The following is a 22,530-nucleotide window of genomic DNA, read 5'->3' on the forward strand; positions in this document are numbered from 1 at the left end:
CAAGGCTGGAGTTTTCATTGTACTACTTGATATCATGTACCATGTCAAAAGCACATATTCCTTCTGCAAGAAAAAAAAACTGTATTTAAAAAGTATCTTAAATACAATACACACACACACTCACACAGAAGTCTGTTTTTACATTTGACATATTGAATATTGCCTTTCTCGAGCCTGAGAGCTATGGGAGCAGCAGAGGAGAGTTCAAGGTCATCCCGTTACAGAGTTTTCCCTGGATTTTTTGAGACAAAGGTGGCAAAGGCTGGAGAATGTGCATGGAGCGCCTACACAGTTTGTGCGTGAATGTCCAAATCGAAAGACGAAAGTGACCGTAGGGATTTAAATTTTATACCAAGATGGAACAAAAAAGATGAAAAATAAAGGTTGTGATGAATGAGTGTTTATTGTGCTTATAAACACTATATGCTTATCTCCTGATTCAATACTATCATGATACTTGGGTGCCGATTCGATTCAGAATCTATTCTTGATTGAATAAATAGAAAATTTTCAGTCTCTTGCTCCAGTATACTGTGTACCAAACCATTCATTGGTGTCCTTAGTCCATTGAAATACGATATGAAACATAACTGGCAGATAAGATAAATGGTCCACAGCCTTTTTATTTTAAAAAGTTAACTGCATTAATTAATGAATTAATTAATTTGAAAGCATCTTACAGTCTCCTGCCTGTATGAGAATAACAAAATGAGGGAGAAGAGGACTGCTCATGTTTTGAGCAGTAAAGAGCAGCCTCTCTGCTGCACTGTTAGCTCTGGGGAAAGCCATCGTCCAAGACGCTGAGTGGGCGCAGGGTTTTTGATGTGAAACAGACTGAGCTTCAAGTTATTTTCTATACCTCAGAGTTGGGTTAAGTTGTTTAATACTGCAGTGTGTGTTGGTTGGCCGGTCTTATTTGTTGATTTGCTGATCGCTGCTCCGCTCCGCTAACGTTAGTCTCTGAGTGATGGCGTAGAAAGTTCACAATATACGTCATGTTCGTCTCACAAAGGTAATTATTTAGTCATTAAATCAAAACATGCTTGCAACCGCTGCCTTTTTTGATGATGAATTACAATATAACTCTAGCGTGTGCACGTAGTAGACTGTCCGGGTGCTGCACTGCCCTCGCAGTTGAGTTCCGCTTTTTTTGTTCTGTCAACATCACATTCAACAAAAGTATCGGCCAGTAATACAAAGGCAGCCTGCCTCTGGGTTAGATAGGCAGGGGAAACTCTGTGTTACAGTACTGTATGCCTTGCAATGTTTGGCAATCTGTGAACCTGTGAATTATAGTGGTGTTATAAGCCCCCCAACACAGACACACACTTACTTGTACACTAGTGCACTGGACTGAGAAGACACTGACATAATGCTGCAGCCTTTGCTGTAAAGATGCTGAGCAGATCTACAGGCGGAATACAGCTGATCCATTTGGGATCTTCAAAGGACTCTGACAGTGAGCCAGCAGTGGTCTTACCTCCTCTCTTCTGCTGTATGTGTGTAAGAGAGAGGCAGAGAGGAGGAGGATGAAAGGGAAAGGAGTGGATGGATAATCTGAGATTCTGATTGTCTGCTTATTTGGCTGGGAGCTAGATCAGTGCAGATGTAATCTAAATGAGTCTGGATAGCCAAAAATAAGTCTGCCTGTTGTTTCTCTATCCATTCTTTTATATGTATTTGTGCTTTTTAAATATTCTTTCTGCGTTACTTCACCTAGACAACCATCGTTTCCCCCTATGATCTGTAAAACCGGGTTAATTTCATGTATGCCATCCTATTATTTCACACAAAACATGAATAATTTACTCACCAAAACTCAACTGCTACACTGCTTTGGTCTGCAGCTGTCCCACTAGTTCCCTCATACTTTTCTGAGTTTTGTATTTACTTAGAGGCAGAGATAGTGTTCAATATAAAACTTTTGCTATGGTTCCATCGTTGGGTAAATTCTGTAGGAAATTGCATCATCAGTCGCATTATTGTCGTAAATATCTCATCTGTGCACAGTGGTAACTAAATTATTAAACCCCTTTGCAGAGAAAGGAAGACTGGAAATCACATATCAATTTGTAAAGATAGAATGTGCACACAAGTCCATTGTGTTACCCAAAAACCTATTTAAATTCTGTTTTTCTAATGATTTTGGGAAGTAAAACTATCATCTGCACAAATAAACCACTTTAATACCAAGCTGGCACCAAGCAATTGAAGCATGTGAAGGTGTTTGTATAAAAATTAACTGTGTGGAGGAAAAAATGATATTAGAAGTGTGCTATTGACCTTTTATATGTTGCAAACACGTTGTTCTGTTTCAAGTAAGATGTCTCGCCGAGATGTCTCACACTTTGCATGTGCAGACGAAATGAATGTCTCGTCTGTTAGGAAAGAAGAAATACAAAGTGTTATCTGAAGTGCATGATACACGGTGACCCTGATTCTAAAGAAGTGATCGCTGGAAAAGGGGAACTAAATGCAAGAACTGGAAGCTGTACAAGAGAGGCATGACACCATATATGGAAATTGTTATTGATTATCTTACAGGAAACGATTGTCTGCAGACAGAGAAGTGTGACTGTGTGCTTGTGTAGACAGTTGTGTTGGGTGGAGGCTGAAGTGAAGTGTTTATGTGAGCTGTTCAAGGGGCTCCTCTTGCTGCAGAGCTCAGGGAGCCTGTATGCATACGCTTTAGTAATTTATTAAAGGCAGTTGGGCTGCAAAAGAATGCTGTATCTCTGGTATTTAGTTGCCTTTATCACCTAACAAGACAAGCTGATATTTCAGCTGCATTGACAGCTGTAATATATCAGCCAGTTGATTGGGGCGACTGTGGCTCAAGAGGTAGAGCTGGTTTTCCTTTAATAGTGGGGTCAGCAGCTTGAACCCCAGCTCCTGTTGTTCCCAGTGGTCAAACCACCACCTTCCCCTGCTGTCATCAGTGTGCTGTAAAGTGCTTTTTCCTATGAAATTTAAATCACTATATAAGTGCAGTCCATTTACTACATGTGCTCTCTTGTGGTCATTTTCAAAATCTTCCTCCTTTACCTCAAAACCTCATGTGAAAATGATGTATATTACCAACCATTTGGGAGAAAACACAATCTCAATTTTTTGCCATGCTAGTGGTCGGTCCACCACGTAAGTCACTGAAATAACTATTAGATGGACAATCATGGAATTTTGCACGAACATTCATGGTCCCCAGAGGATGAATACTATTGATGTTGGTGATTCCCTGACTTTTCCTCTAGTGCCACCAGCAGGCAAATTTTTTCACTTACCCTGTGAGATATCTCAACATCTAAATCATGGATTGGCACAGAATTTGGTACTCGTTCTGACAGCAGCAGAATTTGATGTGGGCATCTCTGTATTTTCAAGCACATAGAAAGTGTTTGTGTGAAGGTAGTTGGAAAGATTACAGATGAAGTGAAATGTTTTGCTCACCTCTGACCTCCCTTACAGAGGCTGAGTCTCACTTTATGAACAATTTGTTTTGGAAGGGGCATGTTCAGGGTAGGTTTGATTTTGATGTGCTTTGGGGATGTGGGTGGTAGAGGTTTAGTGGCAAAACACAAATAATTGGATTACTAGATGTGGGAGGCTCATGGAGTTGTGTGATAACAAGATGCCTGCATGGTAATAACATGGCAGTAGTTTAACTCCCCTAATTAATTTGCGGGAGTTGGCCTGCTACTAAGGTATGTGTGTCCTCTGATGCTACTATACTGTATCATCTCATCTTAACTCCAGTGCTATAATGCTATTCTCACACACTCCATGAAGCCACTTTTTCTGTAGATCGCTGTACCGATTTCTTTGACACCGATGGAGGTGACCATACCGCACACTTGAAACAGCCATGTCAGAATGAGATTTGAGAAAGCTTTTATGTGGTTTGTCTTTGAAGTGAGCGGCATATATTCTGCCATTTGTTATGAAGATTATGTAAAAAACCTGGAGGCATGTCATGAAAAAAATTAAATCCAGGTTAAATGAGGACTCTTTGGGATCTTTACCAAAGAAATGTGTAATTTTAACACAAACTTTCTGTTCACATCTATAAGTAGAGGTGGGAGGTTTGAGAGTTAAAAAAAATGCATTGTTTCTGAAATTTTCTAATTGGCCAGTGTTGCACATTGATTTCAAAACCCACTCTCTTGTGCGGCTGTTGTTTTGTTTTTCTTAGATTAGTTCCCGTAGGACTAATCATTGGCTTTTTTCCATACAGATGAGATGAACGGTATTTTTAGGTAGTTTTTGGCATCCAAACAAGTTGGTTTTATTTTGTTTCTTTGGTTTTTTTTCTCTTTTTTTCCTTAGGTATGCTCATTTTTCTCTCTACAATGAACAATGTTCCCCAGCACATATTTGGATCCAGAGTTTGACTCCTGCTTTGGGCTCTATGGAAGCTGTGGGATGATTTTGAAATATGTGCAAAATTGTCCTTCCAAAAACACCAACAAGAATGTCCACCTGAAAAGTGCGGCTAGAATTTATCGACCCACTCTGTCTAGCCCTATCAAATGTATCAAAAAATGTGAATGAAGTTACCTCGGTGATAGGGGAAAGAATCCGTGGTGAGAATAATAATGAGGGAGTGGGAGGATCAAACAGAGTATAGGAACATGGGCTAAGAGGGTTACTAATGAGGAAAGATTATCAGGAGTCTGAAAGTCTATTGCACACTTTTAGAAGTTCCACTTGCAAAATGTGAGAATCATTACTGCAGATCACACCACTGACTCTGCTTTTCTACTCAATCATGTTTTCTTTGCAGTATTTGTTACATACTGTGAGTGTTCATAACTTAGAGTAAGTAATGTGAAACATCTTGTGATGTTAGTGTGAAATGCTAGAACAAGTTGAAAAAAAATGCAGGTAATTAGATAAACCTGACAGTTTAGAAATATCTGAATTTACTATGAAAATCTATTAAAGTAAGACAAATAAACAAAAGAAGTATGAAAATATTTGACATCCACTAAATTTTTTAAGCACACTTCTAGGAGGTTTTATGAGGATGTTTGCGACCCAAGCTTCATTGTTAGAGTGTCAGAGGCCGACACCCCTGCGATGTGACACTTTCTGCTGAGAACCATTCAGGTACCAATTTTATTGCTCGCTAATCCTCACTGCTTTGCACTTCAGCACTTGTTAACTTTTAAAGACATTTTAAATAACAGGGAATGACACAAAGTGAGTAAAATAGGTTTTTATATTCGCCTCTGCAGGATTCACAGGCAGGGTTGTAGTGTTCGTAACAGTTAAGGCTCATACATGTTCAGGAAATTATAGGTGTGGACATATAATATGTTTGCTTATGTTTTTGTAAATGAGTATAACAAGTGTGTGTAGTGCTCTGCATTTGTATTTAATTTGTCTTGACTGTACATAGTTTACATGTGGATGGATGTACAGTTTACAGGGGAATAGGCAGTCAGTGGTATGTATTGTTTCTACAGCTACCCATTTGGTGAACACCTAGTGTGTAACATGGCCTGAAGCCACCACCTTGTGCAAGCAGGTTTCTATATAGTCCTTCTTACACCTATGTGACTGATTTGCACACTTGGAAACATGTATAGGGCCCCCTCTTGCTTTTGTCCCCTGAGCTTTTGCACACATTATACACTTTACACATTGGCATAAATGGTCTCATCAATTATTTAACAGGGAACGTTATGTATATCACTAGCCGTAGGAGGGTGCAAAAGGTTAACCATATCGCTCAGGAGCTCTATATGCGTGTACGTGATCATGCATGTGTGTGGTTGGCTTCATGTGTACACACATGCACACACCCTTCCCTAATGTTCAACAATTACAGCGCATCACTCATCTGTTGGATGCGAGTCTCAGAGGCTGAAGGCGGAAAATTGAACGGCTACGCAGACCCACAGGGATTTACTACTGAGCGGAGAGTCCAGTGGCCAGTGCTCTGGAGAGGAAAGGCCGCATGGCATTTAATACTATTGATCAGCAATAAAATGGGAGGGCAAGGCACAGCAGTTCCTTAGACTTGAAAGAAAGGTTAGCCTTACCACTGCTGCAGCATAATCACTTATGTATTACCTGTTAAAGGAGACCCATTATGCTTTCCTTATTTTCAGTCATATATATATAATGTTACAATGTCGGATGTTCATATTAAATGTGGCCAAAGTGTCAAATAATGAGGTAAACGTATGTAGAAGTAATTCCTGTAAGCAAAAAGCACCAGCTTCAGACTGTTCTGAACGCTCGGTTTCCAACATTTTTTTCTAATTTCAGCCCAAGCCAAAGTTTGCTCGAGACAGATTTCTTTATACAGTGCTCCACGCACAGCACGTGAGTTCACTGCTCTGCTCTGCTAACATTATGGTGATTTTCCATTGTTTTGGGGGTTGTCACCTGAGCCGTGACTTGAGTCGAGCCGGCATGCTGTGAGTGTTTTTCCATTACACAGCGGGCAAAGTAAAATAAGTTGTTTACCTGTTGGAGTTGTGCTGGTCGTCTGCAGCTCTTCATCAAACATCTCACTGTGGCTCTTTCTGCTTGTACTATTCCTCCCTGCACTATTTCCAACTGATTTGCTGAATAAATGGCTCCAAATTTATCCATATCTTGTAGGATAATAGGAATGCTTTGATATCTCATTGCTTGCTTAAGAAAAAAAGAACTACACTGAATGTCCAGTGTATGTCCATTTTAGATAAATAAAATAGAATCTGTATGCAAAGGGTGTGGTAACAACTTGACATGGGTTGTTGTTTGTTTGCACAACATTTCTGTGTCCAACGATGTGTGAATGTTTGTTATCCAATCAGGAGTGAGCTTCCATGTCTGGGTTGCTGTGTAAAATCCTGCATATGTAGGATTTAAAAGTGGAGGCTAAGTTAATGAATTCTGGCAGAGACATGACTGCTGATGACAAAGGTGTGAGAAATAAATGGAGTTGGACATGGTTGGATTGAGGTTAAGAAACAGCTAAAAACATGCTGCCACAAACTCGATGAACCCCGCTAAGCCTGTTTCTCATGTGTTCACCATGTGTTTGAAGAATTTACAGTATTGCAGCAGCATGTAATGTTAATTCAGACAAATGACAGAATTCGGAAGTCTGCCATAGTTGACCATTTCCAGTCCACAAGCACTAACTTTATACTTTTAGTGCCCATGGAATGAAAATTAATAAAAAGTAAACACGGTAATATATCTCATGAGTTCCACAAATAACGCACTGCTAATTAAATACAAGCTGATCAATGTAGTTGTTCTTTTCCCCTTTTTCTAGATCATTGCTCTTCTGCCGACCCAAATCGGCATGAGAGTCCTGTACAAATGTGTTGTTGTGTTTGCTTGAGTATGGCTCAGCATTATTTGAGGATTTGTTCTCATTGAGTCTCTGTGGTCCTGTGTCTTTCTTGCCAAAATGACCATTTCTTGATGTCTCGCTGTGGTCATTGCTACGTGCGTGTATGTCTCCTTCCTTGATCATTTTTTGTGAACATCTGGAAATATTCCTCGGGCCCCTCCCCAGGCACTGGTGTTGAATTTAGTGTTGTTAAAATTTACATCATTTGTTGGAAATCATACATTGCCAATGTGATGGCCCAACACACCCATGGCCCACCAGCACAGGTGTTTTTCAGTTATTTGCCTAATTAGACCTCGTTAGAGGACTGTGTAGGCGTGTTCAGAAATGCTTGATTGGAATTTGTGTGACGCTGATTGGTTTTATTGCAACTGAGGTTTCACCTTCATCTTTTTCTTTTTGGCTCGTAATTACAGCATAACAGCTCTGCCCAACTTCAGCCTTAGCAGAGGTCTAATTAACCTCAAAAGGTTGAAACACCTGTGTGGTTGTGCAGGGTGTGTATTGTCATCTTTTAATATACACAAATAAGAATAAAGATAAAATACCAAAGGGAGAAGAAATAAAGCGAGTATGACAATTTAGCACACAGTAACACACATGTTAAAATTAAGTTTATAAAGCACATTTAACTATCTTAATTTAATTTGCCAAGTGTGTAGACTGCAAAAAAAAAAAAAATTAACATATAAGTCTCTATATTTCCATTTCCACTTTACACACTGAGCTTGCATGTGTATACATGGTGTGTAATAGGCCTGAGCACACATTCTCCTTTTAGAAATACTTGTTAACATGTGGAAAATGCAGTAAACATGTTTTTTGTGCATATTTATCATGTCTACATCTGCCCTCTGGTGTATTGAACCACAGCATGTAATATAGTATGTTACAGAAGCATAATTTACTGAGACTGTGAGGAGGAACCCTGTGGTTCAGCACGTAACAACATAATGAGCCAAACAGTTGAGTGTGTCTCCTTTCACACCCAAGAAAGACATTTTAATTCTCTCCTCATCAGGCGGCACACAATCAGGCGAGAAACTCCTTTAGTTGGCAAAGAATTAAATATTTTATACTGTTGCAGCGTCTGTTCTGATGAACCACACACACACATATAATTTCCCCATCCTTCTCTTTTTCATTCAACCACCAACATATGTCCAGTCAAACCATTCTACATTTTAGTCTTCAGGCTGTTGTAAAGATTGTGTTTGTTGGCTAATACTTTTATACGCTTAGTGAAAACCAATTGTATAATTGGCTTAAATGATAGTGACCAGTCAGTTCATTCATTCGTGCTTCCACGAGTCACTGCCTCCTGTCATTTTTCACATACCATTTCACATGTCACCTGATAGATCTACATCTTCTTAAAGCGTGTGATATACATTTAAGACTCCTATCCTTTGCTTTTTGCCTTTCAAGATTGCTGGGTGGTGAAACAACAGTATTCAATTGAATTCTCTATCAAATCTACAAGAAAAAGTCATTAGTTGTAAGCTTAAGATATGTAACACAACTCTATACAGGTTATAGAGGACTGTAGACTGCATAGTAAAGCTTGTTGTGTCTGAAGAATCTGGGCTATAATGGCTGAGAGAATGACATAAGTTGTGGCTGTATGGAAATAAGCCCAGTGTGGTCTTGCATAAAATCCAGGCAGCGCTGCTAATACACACGATAAATGGGCTTGCCTAGGGCCAATTACCAGCTGGCAGAAAAGGGCAAGGCTGCCTTGCCTGACACTGAATTTATTTTGTTTTGTATTAGGCCACATTTGGATGCACCAGGCAAACATTGCTGTGGCCCACTTCATTTCTTTTTGCAAACTAGTTTTGTTTCTACCTCATTCCCCTAGGAATCCATTTGATTAGTCTGTGTGCTCAGTTCTTATTTTGTACTTGCCACAGGTATTGAGGGATTCAGAGGTTTTTTTGTGTTAAAGTCATGTCATGCACAACTTACCTTTATGACACAATTTAACATTAGACTTCAGAGCACAACACCTTGTGGTTATATGAGGTCTGAGCAGGTTACATCTTGTACTTCCCTCACCTCTGGCCATGTGTGACCATAGAGGGGAACAGCACTATGTTTGAGGTTATGAAGATGATATAGGTTGCATAATGTTATGATAAAAATGTCACATTATCTAATTGAAACCTTGCTGCTTTGTAGTTACTAAAGGCACAATAACAAGTCTACTAAAACTGAGATGTCCTGAACTCCATCCCTCCATTCTTTACTTAGTCCCATCCCATATTTATATTATTTATTCATTTCAATTTTTATTTTCAAATTGGTCATCCAGAGAAAAGTCAACTTCAGAGTAAATTTTGTTTGTCTATATTAAAAAAAAACAAAAAAAAAAAACAAATTGAACTCACATTAAGTTGTATATTGCACTACTGATATACTCGGCATTATTCAGTGTTTTTAAAGTGTCTTTGTTGTGTTTCTAAGCTTGTGAGTGTGTGTCCGTGTGCTGGGTGGTATTGCCATCATCTTTCATACATACTCATTACTTGCAGTGTTGTAGGCTTACATCATGTTGTAGCATTCTTTCCGTGGTTTTCTGAGGCTGAGTATGAATTTGACGGCTGTCGGTACTGAATTTGCTCCAAAAGGTAAACAGTCAGGCTATTTGTCATATGCTGCGACTCTGTGAAAGTGACAGTGATTAAACTTGGATGCCTCAGCAGCCATAATAAAAGCGGTGGTGTCTAAGGATGCTATTCAGCCTGAAATAAAAGCACTGTCTTTCCTCACTGCAGTGTTTGTCCCTGTCAGGGATGTTTGTGAAATCTGATTTCCACGCTTCATCTAATCAGTGTAAACTTCGCTGCCCATTTATGTTGGTCCTTCAAATTAGTTCTGTCTTTGCTTCTGGAAGTACACTCCAGCCTGTCTTTTTTTCATCCTTTCAACTTATCCGTCTTCAAAAAGCAGTAGTTTTAGCTGAGGTAATAGCGCATATAAAGGTTGTGACCTCAACACTGCTACAAAGTTGGTCCATGTCAGTCGGCAGAATAAAAGAGATCTGTCAGTCAGTGTGAGTTTTTAAAGCTAACTAACAGCACGCCGTGTGGTTTCACTTTAGATGCCCACATTTCAGATGCTGTTGGTATTTAATATGTTAAGGGAAACAGTCGCAAAAATTATGGCAGCATATGTCACATGTAGAAAAAACGCACAGACAAAAAAGGAACAGCAGTCCCTCGTTGAAACTATATACTGCAGGCCAGCAGTACATTCAGTAGGGGTCTGGCAAATTCTTTTAACTGTAGCAGTCTAATATTGCCCACATTTGTAACTGTCTGCAAATGGTCATCTATCAACTTCAAAAAGTCAAATTTGATGAAGTGTTAGTATTATTTTGTCTATCGTCTATATTTCCTTTAAGCTCATTCTCAGGATATTCAGGCATCTGTGTGCAGAGACAGCAGTATGTTTTCATAAAAATAGACCAGTTAAATCTGTATGAAGGTAGATAAATTGACTAAGCCTCAGTGCACGCTGTGAAGTTATTGTGGTCATAATTAAATATACATTGAGCTTTTTAAGTCACTGTTGCAGAACAAAACGTCAACAAGCTTTGACTTCGACTGAGTCAGTCCCAGCGGAAAGCTACATGACTCATGCGGTAGCCTTATCTGTGTGTATTCCACAGCCCAGCCCTGTGTTAATGAATAAATGAACGTTTGAAGTGCAGATGCATCGTGTGGACCCAAGGCTCAGTATATTCCCATCTTCTGTTCCGTGACAGAGTTGGAAACGGCATTATATAGGCTATTACTTAGAATCTAAACATCTCATTAACTTCAGGACTCAGCTGAGATAAAAGCGAAATCTATACACTTGACCACTATCTCTCTATCTCTAAGCAAACACGCAGTATCTGAGGACAACGGTGGCCACAACAAACAGCATCCAAAGTTTGTAGTCATCTTTTGTTTGTAGTATTCTTACCATACAATTTGTCTTACTTTTGTGACATTACTTAATTTTATCACTGTATAATTGCCCCACAGCTACAAACTGAGACACTCTGGAGCAATAGAGAATTTAATTAACACTTGAACTTTCAAAGAAGACATATTTCAACCTTTTTTTTTATATTTAACATTTTTTTTTACTAACACACAATTATAATTCATGACTGGTTACACCATGTTACATGCCAGGTAATCAGGTTACTGGTGAGCTGGTATAAGGGAGCAGAACCATTAACCTCAAGCAGCTGAAAACAGTAATATGCTTTCATGACTTGTCTTTCATCCCTATTCCTAGAGACATATTTACATTGCTCCCTCTAATCTGCAGTGTCTTTTGCCAGCTGGCAGTGGATCTACTGTATAATTGTAAAGGCAGCCGCTTTGTGGATGTCATTAGCCCCAATTATTACTCTGCTTGAATATAGAAAAGTTTAAGAATGTAATGCCAAAGGACCAGGTGCACTGCAAACACTGTTCCCATGTGATGTTATTGCCAGCATGCACAGTGAAACAAATTGTATTTTCATTAACATACTGTAGGAATGAGGTTGGTTGCCCTCCGTGGCCTTCCCAGTCACCACTTCTTCACAATGAACCTTCATGGAAACATGGTAAAAACAGCATAATAATCTATAAAAACACATCAAACATCCCACCACACACACATATACCAGAACATGTATGACAGTGTGCCAGGCTAAAACCTGACTCCTTGTAAGGTGGTTGTATTTACAACTATGCTCAAATTTCAGGGCTTCTTCCTCTTATACAAGCAACACTTTTTAAACATCTATATAGCACCAGTTAAGTTAGCCGACAAGATATCCTGACGTATGAAAATAATGCATCGTGTGAACGCAGCCACATAAAAAGTTAAGCTACATTCAAATATGCAGTTCTTTTTTATAAGTTAGTTTTGACATTATTTAAATGAGCTTCTCTTGTGACAGTTAATATAATGTGAAGCATTAGTATTACAGTAATATATCTAGCATACTGATTTAGATCGATGGTATAACTGTTGACCAGTCGCCTGCATTTGAGTTGTCCTGATATATGAGTTTAACAGACATCTGTCAGCTAGTCAGAAATGAGTATTTCTCTTAGTCATGGGTAGATCTAATAACAAGGTTGAAGCATAATAAAATGTCAATGTTAATCAGATATATAGAACAGGCGGTGGTAATAATGAAGGCTCTGTGCAGGAGGCAAACTCATGTCTGCATCAATAGGTCTTTTTAAATCAGGCTGGACATGTTAGCTTACTGTCAGTTTACTTTCTAAACAATGAGCACAAGCAATATAGAGTTTGGTATATGAGGTAGAACTTGAAAGAATAAGGTAGTCTACGTTTATCTGTGTGACTGTGTGTGTGTGATTAATTGCACTTGTTTGTTTGTTTGTTTGTCTGTTGGTGGTGGTGGATCTATGCTGTAATGCCAGTATGTGGGCAGCCGGCATGAGTGCTTATGTGTTTGTGTATGAAAAGGGAGTTAGAGTGCACAGGTTTGTGTGTGCTTTCATGTGTAAAATATAATGATAAATTGTTGATTCAGTCTTAGATTTATATAAACACACCATTGCACATCATAATGATTACTCTCGCAGCTGTGTAAGGTGAGGTTGAGCATATAAGTTGATGGTAAACAGATGTATCAAAGTTAGTTTGGTCAAGGCAGCTATGAATACAGATTATAAAAAGATTGTTATTAAATCATGTATTGCTTTTTATACAAAAATACTTGTGACAGAAAAGGTGAACATGGTCACATATCAGCACTGCTATTCCTTGCTCAATCATGAAGGAGGACATACATCATTCAAGGTCTTATTCCAGTCTAGAAGCCCTTAAGTAATGCAGCCAAGACAGGACATAACTTTGCTCTTAGTAGCTTTTCAGAGTGGAAGCTTATATATTCCACAAACATATCACCACACTGTGCATGATCAGCTGCTGTCAGACTGATACTTCTAAAGCTATCTCTGACCGCAATGTGTAATGAGCTGTTCTGTCCATGTGTTACAGACATGTGTCTTTGTGTTCAGCAAAAGGTGTCACCAGCATACAATCCATGGAAAGAATACCACACTTTAATTCATTATTGACAGGCAGCAATGATTGTTTGCTCCTTTGTTGCCTGTCCTATCCTGTCCTGACAAAGTTTAATATATTGCTTGTCACGTGGCCTTCTGTTAATTACTTTGAAAGATTTCTCTTTCAGGAGAGGTGATCATTATGGTTCGGTGGTAATGACACACTTGTAATAGCACGATATAATTTAAATTGATAGTTTACAACCAGTTTTTCCCTGCAACATGTTTGTTGAAGCAGAAAAACGAAACACAGTTGTTCATTGCGTGTCCTGATTCTATTTGAGTGCTTATCAGATATTTTTTCAACCCTGAGGCCTGGTTCATGTTTTTGAGTGTACTGTACAATGTGATTGCTGATTAGTTAAAAGCTTTTAGTTAGGATGCCTGTTCCTTGTAATTTCGTGACTTCTTTCAGGCATAGTGCTCGTCTGAAATGGATGCTTTTTCTGTTGTGGCCCTTAGACATCAAAATTGCATTAATAACGTGAACCAACACATAATGTCTGCACTAAACATGGCCTCTGCCTTTGTACAGTATGTCATCATCTTGACTGACTGTCTGCTGTGGGGAGAAATCAATAGTTTTAGTCCAATACACAAAAGCTTCTTGACTGTTCTAGGAGCTTTCTTAATGGAACATATCTTATTACATTTCTCCTGCGAAACAGTCCTGAACTCTTACTAATACAATTAGATCAAGAGCTCATTTTGTAGGATTCAGTAACACATCATCCTATTGATTCTGTGCAGTGTAGCCTATCCAAAAGAGCTGAGATCAAGGAAATGATTGCCTGAGGCTCAATTCAGTTATATTTTTCTTGTGATGAGACGGACAGCTTGATGGACTGACTGTACTTTATAGCACTCCCACTTAAACTAAGGGATTAATATTTTCAGTGGTTCCCATCTAACACAAGGCAATGTACCTGATTGATGCTATGTGCAATTTAGCATTTTTCTGTAGAAATACAGAAATAGTGTTTAGAATGAATTTCCTCATTACAGTTGTGGAAGCTCATAATGTAGCTTAAGACATGATTATTTGTCATCTTGTCATGCTGTAGTTTAAAGCTTTTCTCTGAAGTAGTGTCACTATACATTCCAAAACCATGATAAAATGTACTCCCACCATTATGAGGGTATGTATTGTATATGTAAATGTTGTAAAAGTAAATGTTTTCAGAAAATTTTATATTAGAAAAAGTTTGAGTAAAAGTAAAAGTATGAGTATTTTAAAAATTATCATATTTATTACTTTATTAATAATGCTTCATTTATTTACTGTCACATATCGACATTCACAAACCGTGCAACAGTTTGGAGCAATTTTTATCTTCTGTAAACATCTGTAAAATGTTCTATGTGTGTCCAACTATTTTTACCTTTTATTTCCATTTTGACAACATAATTCTGCACTGAAAGCTTGAAAAACTGAAAACTATGATGAAAATGATTTTTTATGTCATTTTATTACTGTTCAGTTGAGTTTTCAGTTGAAGTGGTAGTCTCTTCCCAAACCTCTTCACCTACAATGACACTGTTACCAGTTCGGCAATCTGTGACCTCTGTGCATCCTTTGTACATACCATATTTCACTCAACCAACTGTAATGCCCTCTCCTTTTTTCATAGGTGACTACCCTGGTAAACACCAGCAACAAAGGGCCATCCAGTAAGAAGAAGGGGCGCTCCAAGAAGGCCCACGTCCTGGCAGTGTCTGTTGAGCAGGCTACCCAGAACTTTCTGGAGAAGGGTGAGCAAATTGCCAAAGACAGCCAGGATCTCAAGGAGGAGCTCATTGCTGCTGTGGAGGATGTTCGTAAGCAAGGTGAGCTTGTTCTCATGGAGACACAGCACTTGTGTTTTAACAGTTGTTGTAAGAATGTTGCTTTGATATTGGTCAGATAACGGTCTGTTTTTTGCCACCAGACAGACATTTAGTGCTTCCTTCTTGCCTCCAGCAATATTTTTATTGTTTTTCTCCCCCAAAGGACAATGTCTGATCATTCATCATCAGTAAATGGTTACCCACATGTTGTCAGTCCGTTTGAAGCTTTTACTGCATCCATGTCCAAAAGGGATTGTGATTTATCTGTTTTCCCCCCCATATGACTTTGGAAAGGACACACTTGAATATTTGTTTATTTTTAGTGTTTTTCAAGAATCCTATTCAAATCCAATTTTGAAGTAAAAAACTCCAATCTGAGACTTTACAACCACTTAAAGCATTTTTATTTACTTAAATGGCAGCATAGACTACATTAAAAAATAACCCTAAATGGGCCAAACAAAATTAAAGTCACAGACTACATTTTCGGAATAAAACAGACCACATCTGCAACACTGATACCTTGCTATCAATCTCACAACAGTTGCAACATTCTCTATTTTTTTCTATTTTTTTCAGTTTAATACTGATATTACAGAACAGTCACACATTGAAGGCAGGACTGTAAGACGGTGGTTCTCAAACCTTTTCACATCAAAGACCCCTAAACTGACACAAATTAGACCATAGACCCCCATCTGATAAGATTTTTACTTTTAGATGTTTAATTACAGAAAGTGTATGAAACCCATGACCAAAATAGTCATACATTCTGTCACTGTGTTACTTATAGATGGAATTATAGTGAAAATAAATTATTCCCCTTTTTGCTGGGGATCCCTGGAACCCCCTGAAGGACCCCTGGGGGTCCCTGGATCCCACTGCTGTAAGGTGCATGGACGCATGTACAGTGTAATGAAATTCATTAAAACAGCCCAGCAACTGAAAGCTTCAGAGGTTCTATGGTAACTTTTGAGGCTTTGTAACAGTGTTGGGACTAGATTGCAGTAGTGAGAGTGTTCATAGTTTTGAGGTAGGTACAATAATTCAGCAGGAAAATATCATAGTAAAATGGTATCATAGACTTATCAAAATCATAAAACAAAATTAACACATAGCAGAAGTAATAACAAATGTATGCTTTACACATCATGTAAAATGCTATTAATGCCTCATGTTGAGGTAATCTACAGCTCCAGTATAGTTTCCTGTCTACTGTTTTTAGTGAATTTACTGTATCAACGTGTTTTTGGGACATAATGAACAACAAGCAAATACAGATTTAACTCTCTGTTCAGCTGAAATGATTAGCAGAACAGTAATTGATTGAAATATTGTAACGTTTGGGGAAAGTACAAGTGCTCTGCATATCAGAGCAAGTCAAATATCTACACAACTGTAGAAAGATGCAGAGTTAAGAGTGTCAAAATAAATTCATTACATATAAGACATCACAATATTATCCATTATTTATGGGCCTTACTTGGCACATGCTGCCATAGGAATGTATTGAGCCTAATTCTGGAGTTGTTTACTCTAAAGTCAGGCATTGTTAAAGCTTTGACTGTCTGTGATGGTGGGGAACCTTGCAGAATTTTTAGACAGTGTAGATGCCCATTCTCATTAGCAATAATTTAGACATTTCAGACATCTGTTAATAATAAAACCTCAGCATGGAAGAAACCCTTCACGTCAACAAATTGTGCTCAGTCTTTCTGGCAGCGCTCGCTCAGATGAGGCAATGGCACAGTTGTTTGTAGTGCACTAAAGTTCCTTTTCTGTACTGAGTGCAAGTCAATGAGGCTTTATATGAATCAAATGTTTGTCCCCAGAATGGAATTGGATTCCCTGTTCAATAACTACATCAGCAGAAAGAGCAAATGGAGCTCAGCATATGTTGTGTTGTACCAGTATACCTCATCCTGCACTGTCAGCTCCACTTGGCCACTGGTGTTGTTGAACACTGACTTGACTGTGTTCGCACATAGCTCTTTTGAGGCGTGAAATAGACTGTTGCCATACAGGTCATATCCACAGCTGACATCAGAAACGATAAGCTCAATCCTTCTACTTGTTAGGCATGTGAGTCAATACTAAAGGAAAACTAACAAAATTTGTGAAACAACTTCTATCTCTTCAGGGTGTGTTTTTGTTCTGGTGTAGTTCATTTTTGCATCAGTGTTTGCGTTTGTACTCATTAATGATTACACTGACCTTTCTCATGCTTTTGATGCTTAAGTTCTGCCCTCGTAAAAAGGAAACAAATCAAACTCAGTCCTTGTCTTTTCCATGAAAAAAAAAAATGAGTTGAGCAAAGACCAATACTTGAAAAGGAGATGAAAGTTAACATTCCACATCCCCTAACCTTTTATTGCCATTATGAAAAGATGGGCATGCTCTAAAGCTCTTCAACACAGAAGTGGGCTGATGATGGGGCTCTCTGTTCATTGTCTCTTTAAACTCCACTTTTTTGCTGGGTTGGATATAATAACATGTCAGGTCATCTAGGAAAACAGTTTTATATTATTAACATTAGAATTATGAGCACCAAAATATGCTATATTGACCATATTTAGCAGATTCTTAAAGAACATATCATTTATACAAAACCTTTAGGAGCAGGTAGAGGTTGTTGTGAATTGTAGAAAACCCTTAAATCTGTCATCACCGCATCATGTCACTGTGACCTCATCATGTCAGACTTTGTCATGATTAAATTATACATGCTGATTTCAGACCACAGAGAGGTTCAGTAATCAGGCCCTTTGTACTGTCACACTTCACAAGCTCATCACTGAGCCAGACAGAGTAATGGCACCACAAGCAATACTGTGTGTGTGTGTGTGTGTGTGTGTGTTTGTGTGTATGTGTATGTGTGTTCATGAGCTTTTGGGCTTATGTTTGTATTTTAGCCATGCTAACGGCATGATTTAACGGAGGGCATTAACGTTCGGTCGGTCTGTCTGCCTGCCTGTCTAACTTTGTCTGACTTTTATTGATGAGAAAATACTTGCAAAACCCATGACATCCCCATCAGCTTTACTTTGTATTTTGTGCTAATTATTAAATGTTAGCATGCTCACATACTTAAAGACAATGGTGAACATGGTAAACATTATACCTGCTTAACATTAGCATGCTATCATGGTATTTGTGGCATGCTATATAGTGATAGTTATCGAGTGTAATTGAGTGTGCTGTGTAATATTGATTACAATAATTTTAAAAAATGGCAAAAGCTTTCTATACATGATTACATTTTTGCAAGTTTTAAGGCCTCATATAACTAACATCACCATACAACAAACAGCTGTGTTTGCTCAGTTATTTTGAGTCTTGGGTCGGAGCTGTTGCGGATGAGTTTTGCTCAGAGACAATGCAGAATTAAAATGTTACTTGAACAAAGGTGAAATGGTTGGGAGGTAATAACTAAGCCACTTTGCAGCACTTTATGTAGGTTTACAAGCCCACTGATCTCTTAAATCCCTTTGACTGTGTGGGTTTGAACAAACTGGGACTTCTTTGAAGCCAAATTCTGAATCATCTATTTCCTAACAAACATGGTTCTATAAGCTATGCACTAGATGATGGAAGTTAGTAGTGGGCCATCATCTCAACGTATTAATACCACTGCATAAGCTCACTTTACAGATGATAAACTATGTATATAAAAATGCATACACATACACGCACACATAATAATATATTGTGTACTCTGAGGTAAACATAGTCATGTCACTTTTTCCACTTATGGTTTTCTTCATTACTTCTTGCAGGAGAGACAATGCGTATTGCCTCCTCAGAGTTTGCTGATGACCCGTGCTCCTCCGTGAAACGTGGCACCATGGTGAGGGCCGCCCGCGCCCTGCTCTCTGCTGTCACCCGCCTGCTCATCCTCGCTGACATGGCTGATGTCATGAGGCTGCTGGCCCACCTTAAAATTGTAAGTGTGATCATAATCTTATTTTAAGACAAAAAGTATGTCAACAATGTGGTTGTTGATTGATATTAGATTAAGAGTTACGATGTCACAGGTTTTGTTTATTTTGAGTTACAGTTCCAATCAGAATTGTGAGCTGGAACTTCACTACATTAATACATATGTTAGTATATCTAACATGTCTTTAAATGGCTGACTCCCCACAAGTCTTGATGTTTTTGCACAGTGACACAATCAAGTGCATTAATTAGACTTTCACGCACAGTATACTTAAGGATGTTGAAGAAAGGACTTCCTGGTGTTGTGTAGTCTACAGCAGCAATTTATGCTTTTATCACAACCTCTGTTCACATTAGCATATAAATGAGATGGAGGAGCATCCTGGGAGCACACATCTGATGTACTGTACGGTATCATGGTACCATTGTGTGGTGTGATTAAGTGCACATACCCATTCCTCTCACTCACTGCAGAGTCATTTGAAGAACTTAGGTTTCTTTGTCCCATATTTTGAAAGTAGCTTAGTGTTTGGAAAGAGAAATTAAAGGACCAGTGTGTAGTGGCAGTGAGGTTGGAGATTGCCACCAAATGAATACCACTCAAAACGCAAAAGGCCCTCTCTAGAGCCAGTGATTGGTTTGTCCATTCTGGGCTACTGTAGAAACATGGCAATGCAACATGGGAGCCTCTGTGGAAAAGGACCTGCTCCCTATGTAGATATAAAGGGCTCATTCTAAGGTAACGAAAACACAACAAGTCTTATTTTCAGGTGATTATACACTAATTAAAACATACTTATGAATATTATATTCCATTTCTGCTAAGTCAGTTCCACTAGATGCCACTAAATTCTACACACAGCACACTACAGATCGCTAAAATTTGCAATTGGTAGAAACTGATACAAACTCACGCCTGCATGCCACTTCATTCACTCACTTTGTCCCCCTCTCTCTCTACTCATAGTCCTTTTTTCTAGCTTCATTCTTGAGGCCCACAGAGGAGCTTAACTCAAGCCAGCATAAGCCTCGCCATCAAAGGCCACTTAAAAGTTATCTCTCTCTCTCTTCTCTCTTTTCCATTACATCTTGTGCAACACTTTCATTAGGGATAGAGAGGAGTTTAGAATCAGAATGTACCCACAAAATGGATGAAGATTGCTGAAATGAGACCCATCAAAACTGCACAACTTAATGGTTATTGTTTTTTTTTAAACCTGGTTGTAATTATACACCGTTGGAATATCATTTTTTATTCATTCGACCAAATACAAGTTTTTTGTTTTTATTTTATTTTAGAGTATGTTGTAACATTTATGGCTTTAGGTTTATTACTTCATTAAAATATATAGCTCAAGGCTTTGTAGGCTATTTTTCAGCACATCAACTCAGTTTTTGGCACGTCCAGTATGTATTTCTGTGTGTGTGTGTGTGTGTGTGTGTGTGTGTGTGTGACAGGTGGAGGAGGCCCTGGAGGGAGTGAAGAATGCGACCAATGAGCAGGACCTGGCCAACCGCTTCAAGGAGTTTGGGAAGGAGATGGTGAAGCTTAATTATGTGGCAGCCCGGAGACAGCAGGTAACTGGATGGGGGAAAAAAATCTATTGCAACATATCTCAACATTTCCACTCGCAATACATTATTGATACACTGGCACCAAGTATCAATACTTTTTCTTTTAAACATAGGACAGCTCAGAATTGATTCAGCTACTTTGGCTTACCACTACCAGAGCACCACTACCCTCTGCATCCTTGTGGAGGTGCTGAACAGATTGATGGCAATTTTAGGTGACAACGAAGAAATGCAAGCAAAATGACCAGCCATGAGCAGCTGCTGTCAGACTCTCTGTGTCCACACTGGCAACACAGAGTCCGCTGGAACTTTTGACAGTCACTAGAAGCACATTCATGGCCCTTTGTAAAAGTTTCTGGGTGGTACCTTTGTTGTAGCTGAGCTAGCAGCTCTACTATGAGAGGCTCTCGGTGTGTGTGTGTGTGTGTGTGTGTGTGTGGGGGGGGGGGGGGGGGGGTGTCAGTACATAGCAGCTGCTGTTTATTAATGGCATTGTCTCTTTTAGGCTTGCTTTCATAGAGACACATGCACACTGCCATTATGGACAGTCATGAGATAATGATTAAAGAAGGTTAAACAAATGAAACTTTTTCCTGTAGGGGAAATTTGCTTTTTGGAAATATTTTCAATAGTTGTTGGACTCAATAAACATTGCATTGATAATTCTAACACATTTAAAGCAGACCTTATTTATCAAGACGAAATGAGTGAGACAGTTGGGGATTACTTGTATGTTTATGGAATTTTTAAGTTGTTAATAACAGGTAACAATTTATTTCACAGAAAGTAGTGCATGCTAGAAATTCCTGTTTTTCAGTGGCACTTGAAATGACTTTAAAATAATAAATCAGCAAAAGCGCTTATTTGACCCAGGAGGATAAGACATGAAAGTGTTTGAACATTTGTTTCTAATATGGCCCCCGAGTGTGACAGAAAGCTTTTGGAGGACTTTTCCTACAATTGTTATCTTGGCAAGCTTCCACCCTGCTGAACTGTCCCAGAGTAAAACACCGAATGCCGTTCAGCTCCAGGGTTGCTGATATGCTGACACTGCCCTACTGTTGTGCGGCTGGAACAATTGCAATTGATCAGAGGGGACATGAACTTATGTTTTCCAGAAATTTCTTGAACTGGGGTTTAGTTTGTGCTCTGTTCTTCTGATGATGCCATCAGAATTCTCCACATCTTTGTGAAATACATGCTCTTAAAGCAATACTCCAACATTGTGAGAAATTCACTGTATTGCCTTTGCATTTATTACAATAGTTCATTCCTAAGTATGCACTGCTTTTTCTTTACAAGTGGTTATATAGTGCTCACTTAAGAACCTTTTGTCACCTTCACAGGAACTGAAAGACCCTCAGTGTCGAGATGAAATGGCAGCTGCACGCGGGGCCCTTAAGAAAAACGCCACCATGCTGTACACGGCCTCACAGGCCTTCCTGCGCCACCCAGATGTGGCAGCGACACGTGCTAACCGAGACTACGTGTTCAAGCAGGTGCAGGAGGCCATTGGAGGCATTTCCAGTGCTGCTCAGGCCACCTCACCCACTGATGAGAAGCATGGTCATGCTGGCATTGGAGAACTGGCTGCTGCCCTCAATGAATTTGATGTGAGTCACCCATTATCATATTGTTCTTCTTTCAAATACGCGCTCTGCACAACACTCTGCTTACATGTGAAAACTAATCCATTACAACAGCCCTGCAACACTATCATCGACGTATACAAGGTACTAT

The 22,530-nt window shown here is 39.0% G+C and overlaps 1 protein-coding gene across 4 annotated transcripts in view; it reads left to right on the top strand.

Annotated features, from left to right (window-relative positions):
* The window catches only part of ctnna2 (catenin (cadherin-associated protein), alpha 2), a 337,649-nt gene that overhangs the window by 44,045 nt on the left and 271,074 nt on the right, over positions 1-22,530 (top strand). For all 4 annotated transcript variants that reach the window (XM_044346940.1, XM_044346941.1, XM_044346939.1 and 1 more), the window contains 4 exons: positions 15,081-15,276; positions 19,053-19,219; positions 20,674-20,793; positions 22,137-22,403. In XM_044346940.1, coding sequence (XP_044202875.1) covers positions 15,081-15,276; positions 19,053-19,219; positions 20,674-20,793; positions 22,137-22,403 — 750 coding nt within the window. The remainder of the gene's footprint in view (positions 1-15,080; positions 15,277-19,052; positions 19,220-20,673; positions 20,794-22,136; positions 22,404-22,530) is intronic.

Source organism: Thunnus albacares, chromosome 3, assembly GCF_914725855.1.
Source record: "Thunnus albacares chromosome 3, fThuAlb1.1, whole genome shotgun sequence".
NCBI lineage: Eukaryota > Metazoa > Chordata > Actinopteri > Scombriformes > Scombridae > Thunnus > Thunnus albacares.